The 9,753-nt window shown below is 46.7% G+C and overlaps 1 protein-coding gene across 3 annotated transcripts in view; it reads left to right on the top strand.

Moving 5' to 3' along the window:
• Oat (Ornithine aminotransferase precursor) overlaps window positions 1-9,753 on the top strand; it is a 51,494-nt gene that overhangs the window by 389 nt on the left and 41,352 nt on the right. Inside the window, exon 2 of one of the 3 annotated variants that reach the window (XM_077688352.1) lies at window positions 6,279-6,459. In XM_077688352.1, coding sequence (XP_077544478.1) covers window positions 6,285-6,459 — 175 coding nt within the window. In that variant the 5' untranslated portion in view covers window positions 6,279-6,284. Of the gene's footprint in view, window positions 1-6,278; window positions 6,471-9,753 lie in introns of those variants that run through there. The other 2 variants (XM_077688353.1, XM_077688354.1) reach the window with 2 other exon arrangements.

Genomic DNA, 9,753 nt, shown 5'->3' with positions numbered 1-9,753 from the left:
CTCTCCACTTTTTTTTCTTTTCGTATTACAGAACGGATTTATATTTATGAGTTTCGCATGCACCAATGTAAAACATTTAAATTTTCGAGCGTGCCAAGCTTTGTTAACAACGAAGGGCAGCTGTGTCAAATCCGTGAGAGTTTTGGCGAAGTCACCACGTGCCCATGATCACCAAACGTTGAAACTTCCTAAGTTTTCTTTGTTATTATTGAACTAATTACACGTCGAAACTTCACTCGCCCTTCTTTCTGGAAGTGGACGTATTGTCTCAAGCCGGCATTATTCTACAGCTGGTTATTTTGCCGGCACTCTCCTGATTGGCTGAATGCCAGCGAATGGGCTTGCCTGTTTAAAGTGTTTAAATTTACGAAGGGGGCTGGTTCGATTGTGGCTCATGATTGCGTGCTCGCGCCTTCTTCTAATGTTTTTCGCTATTTTTTTCTCTGTTATTTGGCAACAATGTAGTATGGGTGACCTTGGATAAAGTGACCAGACGTCCCGATTTGGGTGGGTCATATCCCGGTTTTGCGGCTGTTGTCCCGCTATCTTCATCCTGCTTTTATGACGGCGTTTTGACCCACCTTCGGTCGAAAGTATTGAAGGCGGGTATCATTTGCCATGTGTCACGAATGAAAAGCTGGAGGAATGGAAGAGCCTAAATAAACCGTTTGAGGAACTTCAAGAAAACAGCGCAGACGACGGGACAAAGCAAGAAACACATAACAGCGCCTGTGCTGTCCGTTTCTTGCTTAATCCCAACGTCTGAGCCGTTTTCTTGAAGCTGCAGTGTACCAACAAGCCATTCAGCGCACCCTTCTGCGTTTGAGGAACGGTGGGTGGACGTGCTTCAGCCCTTCGAAACAATGCGCTGCCAGGCACACACGCACCAGTGGAGAGGGCGTTTTTCTTGATGAATAAGATGTGGACGGCAGGGAAGAAAGCAATGATATTCCTTAAGGTGAATTTGCACATGACGTGTGACACATCAACAAAAATAAAGAACTCATGAAGGCAATTCATTCAAGCAAGAAGTATCAGTTAGTGCCCAGGAAAAAACCAGGAGGACCAGGAAGGCCGCATGGTGGAGATATAATACCCGTCCCGCTTTGGGGTCCGAGTAATATGGTCACTTTATCCTTGGAGGGTGTTGCCTTGGGTTGGGGTGGGTCATTTCTTGGCCCAAGTTACGTACGGATGAATCATCAACGAAAAGAACACTGAAATACCATTGCTGCCAATATATCACGGCGGACAATTTCCAGTTGCCAGAGCAATACTAACACCCTCTTGTTTGCTGATAATACCAAGAACACCGGCTAATTATTGACGGGATAGTTACAAATACAGGCTGTTACGATGATAATCGGAACACTTCAAAATTTTTTCCTGAGTGAACTGCTGCTCGGTTCGTGCTCAAACTTCACACAAAGGTCGTGTTTTGTGGTCTATTTTGTTTGACACTGGGAACAACGAAGGAACTTACCTATTTATTCTGATAATAAATGAAAACGATTTTCGCCTATGGAAAAAGGGTGGCAAATTTGGATGTGCGAGCCAGTGCAGGCTATCTTGGAACAACGGTGCCACCTGGTGTATGCAGAGCGAAGCGACTATGGGGATTCGTGGTAGGAAGGAGCTGAATGAGGTAGCAGACGATCAGGAAATTCGTTTTGTCCATGGTTTACGATGATCACAAATAGTTGCATAACAGCTGATACCAATCATAATAAAATATTCCCGTGGTTCATCGTTTCTAATAAACATTGGATTTGTTTCCTCACCTGCTTTCACATTTTCTGATCGTCTGCTGCTTCATTTGGCTCCTTCCTACTGTGGAAGGAACGAAATGAGGTAGCAGACGATCAGAAAACCTGCTTTCACATTTTCTGATTGTCTGCTACCCCATTTGGCCCCTTCCTGCCATGGAAGGAGCGTGAATACCCATCATCCGTTTCACTCTGCGTACCCCAGTTGGCGCCATCGTTCCGGGGGGGGGGGGGGGGGGGGGGGGGGCGAAACTAGACCGAGTGGGGCAGTACACAAATTTAAGCAGTAAAGAAATTGCGGCTATAGCCAAAAGTATAGAAGCTACATAGAAAGAAATCCTGGAGAAATATGGGAATATGACAGGCTCATCAAAATTATGCAGGAAAAAATAATCAAGGCAGAAAGGGCCAATCAATGGGGCAAATAAAGAGGGGCAGATGCTCAAGGGAGAGCAAGCATTGGCATACATTCATGAAATTATCACTGAGAAATTCTGTAAGGTGGATGAAGCAGCCCCGCAGCATCTTAGAGATGTCACGGCAGGGAGGCCGGAGTATCTGGAGATAGATAAGCTCAAGTGGAAAAATGCAGGGGATAAGTTCCCCAAAAATACCGCAGTAGGCACAGATGGGATACTGATGGGATCCACCAGTTTGGGCCGAAGAGCAAGGGAGAGCTACTACAAACCATCAGCACAGGGATAGAAAAAAAGGCAATACCGGACACGTGGCAAACGAGTAGGACGAACTTAATGTGCAAGGGCAAAGGAGACAGGACTAAACCGAGCTTGTACAGACTAGTCACCTTCACATCAGTGCTGTACAGGTTAGGAATGCAGACAGTGAAATTTGAACTAGAGCAGTGGGTAGAAGAAGATAGGACACTAGGTGAACTTAAAAATGGGTTTCGAAAGAACAGAAGACTAGATGACAACCTATTTGTAGTAAGCCAATGAGAGGTGGTGAAGATGCAAAACCGACCTTTGTGGTTAGCCTTGCTGGACATTAAAGCGGCATATGTAACGTAGACAGGGGGCGGCTACGGAATATTTATTGCGAATACTGCAAGCCAGATTTTCTGGCCCAAGCAGGAGGGGCAACTGGCAATACACAATCATTTATACAAGGCTCAAACTTTTTTTTTTTTTTAAAGTAAGAAAACCAACAAACCAAAAAATAAGGCACATCGGTAAAGGCATGACACACCGTACAATGCACATACTCAGTGACAAATACTCGCATGGAGCGCTTCGGAAAAATTTCTGGCTTGAACAACTGTTTCCGGAAGTGCATTCCATTCAGAAATGGTACGGGGGAAAAAACTAAGCTTGAACTGGTTTGTTTTTGCGAAAATAGGCTGAAGGGATTGAGTATGCGTGTGTCGTGTCCTTCTTGTGCTTGAGGGTTGAACTAAAGTCGATGGAGTTATTTGCACTTTAGACGTAACAATATTATGCAAGAATGATAACCGGGCCAAGCGTCTTCGAGATTCTAGGGATTGAATGCCATTGTCAGACATGAGCTTCGAAGGAGACTCGTAACGCCCATATTTGCAAAAAATAAACCGTGCTGCTTTTCTTTGGACGAGCTCTAGCATGTAAATATCCTTTTTAAGGGGCGGATCCCAAACCACGGAGGCATATTCCAGTTTGGCTCTAACAAAAGTATTGTAGGCTAAAAGCTTGATGTGACTTGGGGCATGTCTTAATTTGCGCCTCAAAAAACACAACTTCGTAAATGCAGCTGAACAAATGCGTGATACATGGGACGACCAAGTTAAAGTAGAGTTTAGAGTGATGCCGAGGTATTTATACTCTGCAACGTCTGTGATTGCAGTGTTCTGGAGAAAATACTGAGAATGAAAGAAAACTTTTTTTCGTGTTATTCTTAAAAAAGCACATTTTGCGGCATTAAGCATCATTCCCCACTCCTCACACCACCTCTCTATTTGAAATAGGGATTCTTGCAACACAACACAGTCGTCAGATCGAATTTCTCTAAAAACAATACAATCGTCGGCAAACAGCCTCACAGAGACCGCTTCAGGAATTACAGACACCAAATCATTTATATAAAGAAGGAACAACAGTGGCCCCAGTACACTGCCCTGGGGTACACCAGACGTGACAGCAAGAGAATGAGAGAAACAACCATTAATATCAACATACTGTTTTCTGTTTGATAAATAAGCTCTAATCCAGTTCAAAATACAATCGGGAAGGCCAATGAATTCAAGTTTATACAAAAGCTTATCATGCGGCACTTTGTCAAAGGCCTTACTAAAATCTAGGAACACCACATCGACTTGTCCGGACTTATCCAAAGCTGCAGAGAAGTGATGCACTGTTGTGACCAATTGCGTAACAGTAGACATTTTTTTCCTAAAGCCATGCTGATAAGGCGACAGAATGTTTCTTTCAGCAAGAAATTCATGAATGAATCCCGCAATAACATGTTCTAACATTTTCCTGGAGGATGGGGGGAGGGGGGGCAGAATTTATTCACTTAGGGAACTATACCAGGAGAACCAAGTGCAAATAGTGTGGGAGGGGGTAACATACAACAGGCCTGTCAACTACAAGGGTTTGAAACAAGGATGTCATCTCTCTCACTGCTGTTCATGATCTGCATGGTGAGGTTAGGAAGGAAGCTGAAGGGCAGTACGCTTGGATTTGACTTATCATACATGAAAAACAGGCAGGTGGTGAAACAGTGGGTTCCAGGATTAATGTATGCAGATGACATGCTGTTGATTGTAGACAACCGGATAGGTATGCAGGGCTTGATGGATATATGCAGTGAAGAAGTGACACACCTAGGGCCATCCTTTAGCAGAGAAAAATCAGGCATCATGGGCTTTTAACAAAGACACGGAGCACAAAACAGTATCAGTGCGACAAGTAGAAATTCCACGGGTAAAAGAGTATAAATATTTGGGAATATGGTTTAACAATGGCGAAGGTTACACGAATGTGCATGAGGCTCGCCTTAAGACAAAAGGATGGCAGAACGCGGCTGTAATGCAGCATAGACCACTGTGGGGCTGCAACAAATACAAGGTGGTAAGGGTAGTCTGGAAGGGGGTCATGGTACCAGGATTGACTTTCGGAAATTCGGTTATCTGCATGAAACCAGAGACCCAAGTGGGCCTGGGGGTAATTCAGAGGGTGGTAGGCAGACTGGCCTTAGGGGCCCACACCAAAACTACGAACAAAGTGGTACAGGGGAATATGGGCTGGTCGTCTTTCGAGGCGAGGGAGGCGCAGAGCAAGATAAAGTTTGAGGAGCGACTTCGTGACATGGAGGACGAAAAATGGGCCGCAAGAGTGTTTAAGTACTTGTATATGAGGAGCATGGACACGCAGTGGAGACGGAGGAGCAGACAGCTGACCAAGCGGTACGGAAAGTCGGTTTGAGAAAGTGGGGTTTACACAACAGTTAAAAAGCAGGTAAAGGCAGCAGAGACGACGAAGTGGGCACAGAGAATGGAAGCAAAAAAAACCCCTGGAAACTTATAGGACAGAGAAACTAGAAATCAGGAAGGCAGGTTTCTATGGCAATACGAGAGGCAGTGCATTGCTCTTTGAAGCACGGGCGGGGTGTCTGAGTGGCCGGGCATGCGCAGGTATCTACAGGCAGCAGGATGAAACGTGTATGCTGCAGCAGAGATTGGGAAACCATAGACCATATTGTCAGGGACTGCACAGAGGTACGACCAGCGCGGGGCGATGTGGAAACGACGTTGGCGGAGGCCTTGGGATTTGGGGTGAGCGGGAGTGACGAAGAGGCGGCTGGAATGGGGGGGGGGGGAGTTTTCGAAAAGTATGGATGAGATTAGCATGCAGGGGGAGCAATCATACGTATGAAAATTTAGAACTGCGGGGAGAGGAAAAAAGGGGGAGGGAGCCAGGGGAAGGCAGATCTGTTAGGGTAGTAGCTAAGGGTAGGGCAAGTAAGTGGGACAAAACAGGCAAGTGGGTTGCTGACAACCGATGTCCCAGTTCGAATGGAGAGGCACAAATCATCATCATCATCAACTTGCACTGGCTCGCACATCTGAATTGGCCACCATTTTCCCATTGGTGAAAATCGTTTTTATTTATTTTCAGAATAAACAGGAAAGTACCATTGTTGTTCTCTCGGTGTCAAACAAAATAGACCACAAAATGTGACCTTCGTGTGAAGTTCGCAAAAGAAAAAATTTAGTGTTCGAATTATCGTCGTAACACTGTGTATGTTTACACCCAACTGGAGCGAATGGAAACACCGTTTTTGTAACAGAAGTCGTTCACGAGTCGGTCTTGAGTGGAGATGCTGGACCCTAATTTATTTAATGGGTATTTTTGACAGATAATTAAAAAAAGGACAGAAATGGAACGGTGGATTTAAATTTTCTTTGCTACTTTGCCTATGTGTAAACGTTGACAAGTGCTCTATAGTGTGGATTTTTTTTTTTTTTGCACTTGTGTGACTGTACTTGTGTGCCACCTTTGACTACGGTCAATTTTGCAGAAAGTTATGCATGCTGCCAAGAGCCTCTTCCCCAAGATCCTGCGCTGGCAGCTGAGTTTGTTGCAGAAACGGACACAGGCTCAGCTGTATCCACTTAGCTCGAAGCAAGTCTTTGAACGGGAAGACAAGTACAATGCCCACAACTACCATCCCCTTCCTGTGGCCATCCACAAAGCAAAAGGTACTCTAACTGTAAGGGCCCTCCTTGAACTCCTAGCACAATTTTTAAGACCCGGGGTTGCTTAGAAATGATAACCGAGGTCTTAGGTCTTAGAAATGATGAATGAGTGAAAAGGGGGGACACGGGTCTTAGCGGCCGAAAAATCGTGAAAAAGTCGATTTTTTGGAAACAAGATTTTCGGATTTTGCAACTATTATTCTACTTGTGTTTGAAATTTCGTGCCTCGTGAACCACTATTTACAACGTGATATTGATTTATAACGCGCGTGAGAGCCAAATTTTCATTGAAGCCGGTGCGAAAATGCTGCTTTTTTCTGTTCGTGTGGCGGTCCGGGGTTGCTTAGAAATGATAACTGAGGTCTTAGGTCTTAGAAATGATGAATGAGTGAAAAGGGGGGGACACGGGTCTTAGCGGCCGAAAAATCGTGAAAAAGTCGATTTTTTGGAAACAAGATTTTCGGATTTTGCAACTATTATTCTACTTGTGTTTGAAATTTCGTGCCTCGTGAACCACTATTTACAACGTGATAGTGATTTATAACGCGCGTGAGAGCCAAATTTTCATTGAAGCCAGTGCGAAAACGCAGCTTTTTTCACTTCGTGTGGCGGTCGACCAACATGGCGGATCGCGGCAACATCGGTACCGTTTGAAAGAGCGCCTTTTCTTCTTTATTTTCTTGCCCCAAACGCCTCCGTGCAGCCATTGGTTGAATAAAAAAACGGCGCCAAAAGAATCCCGCAACTGGCAATCCTATTCGCTGAACGAAGCTACATGACCAAATGCTGCTTCCTGATTGGTAGAGCCTGGTACGTGCGTCGTCTGCTGTGGTAGCGAGCGCGTCCGAGGTGGCCCCATCTTGCTTATCGTGTTCGCACAACAAGCCAAGAGCGATGCCAAACGCCGAGCGAAAGTTTGCTACGAGGCACAAGTTCGGGAAAAAAAGGAAGCGGTCAGTGTACAACTTCCAAAGTGCCCGGCTGTTGCAGAGGAATCCGCCGGGCCTGACGCGCTTCCTGCGCCGAGCTGCGCAAAAGCCATCGCCGACAAGGTAGGCCTAACAGCTCCACCAGCCAGCGGAAATGCATCGGAAAGCGGCCGTATTCGACGCGACACAGTGATGCTGCAACCCGAAGATGGGCTGCAGAGAGAGGTGTTTGCCCGAGAACAGTTGAAAGCGCTTTCTTCAACTCCTGCAACTGAACGGAAATCAAACTTGGTCACTAGCGCCAATGACGCTCCTCCTGGCCCACCTGACGAGAGCGGCTTTGTGATTGATAGTTTGGACTTCGTCAACATGTTGCTGTCAGCTATGAAGTGCAGAGTTTGCGGTGACAGCGTGACATTTATAACAGGCGAGCGGGCGTACGGCCTTTCCATAAAGATGGTAATCGCGTGTGCGACGTGCGGTGATATTGCCTCGGAGTGGAGCTCTCCTCGCGTGAAGAGTGATAAGAAGGTGAATCCGTTTGTCGTGAACGTTCTCACCGTGCGAGCGATGCAGACGACAGGAAATCGCCAAACCGCGCTGAACGATGTGTTCGCTACAATGAACATTTCTCACCGCGGGCTGCACAACAAAACGTGGCAAGGCTACGTGAAGGAGAAGCTTGCTCCCGCTGCGACTCGTGCTACCGACAACGTGATGGCCACAAGTGCGCGGTCAGTGAGAAAGCTGTACGACGAGCTGCAACTGGGGAACCCCGGTAACATTTCTGTTACGTACGACGGGTCGTAGATGACGCGAGGCCACTCGTCTCACATCGGCGTCGGCGTGGTCATCGAACTCTTTACGGGATTAGTTGTAGACTTCGTCGTCTTGAGCAACTTGTGTGCTGGGTGCGAGCGCGTGCCAAAGGTCGGCGACCCCGCTTACCAGGCTTGGAAAGACAATCACGTCTGTCAAAAAAACACTCAAAAGAAGGCTGGTGAGATGGAGGTGGAGGCCAGTCTCATCCTCCTTGAGAGGTCACTGCAGCGGCACAACCTGAGGTACACCACAATTCTGTCAGACGGCGATAGCCGCACTTACTTGGCGTTAGTGGATGCCAAAGTGTACGGTTTTATTCAAATTACGAAGGAAGACTGTGTCGATCATGTGAAGATGATGGGAACCTCCCTGCGCAACCTGCTTGCAAAAGGTACGCGCTTGGCATCTGAGAGGCTCGGTGGCAAGGGTCGGCTAACTGGCGACCTTGTCACTAAGCTGAGTTCCTATTACAGCTGGGCTTTGAAATCGCACAGTGGTGACGTCAGGGCCATGCACAAAGCGGTGATGGCCACCTGCCACCACATCACTTCGAATGACACCGTATCCAACCACAGCCTGTGCCCACCAGGCCTGGACTCATGGTGTCGGCAGAACGCTGCCAAGGCGAAGGGGGAGCCCGCACCAAATCACAGATACAACCTCCCACCTCACGTGTGCAAGGCTGTTCTTCCCTGTGTACGCGTGCCTTTCGGACGAAAAGCTCCTGCAGCGCTGCCTGCAAGGCAAAACGCAGAACTCAAACGAGTCCCTCCACTCCATGATATGGGCCCTGGCACCCAAGGAGAAGCACGAGTCGCTGTTCACTGTGCAAGCTGCTGTGGCTGAGGCGGTGTTGAAGTTCAACACAGGCAACAAAAGAGCCTAGGCTGCCATTCTAAAGGAACTTGACTTCAACCCTGGGCTTCCCAGCGCGAAGGGTATGGCTGAAAAAGACCGCCGTCGCCAATCTGCTTCTGCACGCAAGCACAAGTCAGCTGACGGCATGCAGCGAGCTTTCAAGAAGCGCCACTCCGGTGCCTCCAGTCAAACAGATTATGTGCCTGGTGGCTACTGACCCGATACCAGTGTAAATACACTGCAATTTTGTTGTTGTTCTCACTGAGAACAAGTGTGCTGCTTCTTTCCTCATTTTCTCAAAACACTAATTCTGGCCTTTTTGCAAACTTGCGGAAGAGCTATCTCAGCTCTCAGGGCACACACAACAATAATTTTTGTTGTATTGTGGAGCAGAATGTGCAAAGCTCACAATGATAGGAACAGAATTTTTATTATATGTGTCAAAAAAATTATTTTGCTCCGAACCGTACCTCATGGTACCCAAGTTTTGAACGACAAATTTTAAACTGCCATAAAATCTCTACTTGTGGCCTGATCCAAAAAGTACTCCTACCATTGTGTTCCTTGAGCTTTCTAGTCCCTTTTAGGGTGCAGAATGCAACATTCAGTTAGTTAGGCTTTTTTCTACTGATTATGCAAAAAATCTTTAATTAATGTTAATTATACTAGAAACTAATTGGTGGAGAAA

Source organism: Haemaphysalis longicornis, unplaced genomic scaffold (assembly GCF_048455015.1).
Source record: "Haemaphysalis longicornis isolate Haplotype H1 unplaced genomic scaffold, Haemaphysalis longicornis Haplotype H1 scaffold_1, whole genome shotgun sequence".
In the NCBI taxonomy this organism is placed as follows: Eukaryota; Metazoa; Arthropoda; class Arachnida; order Ixodida; family Ixodidae; genus Haemaphysalis; species Haemaphysalis longicornis.
This window is presented reverse-complemented; position numbering and strand designations above follow the sequence as displayed.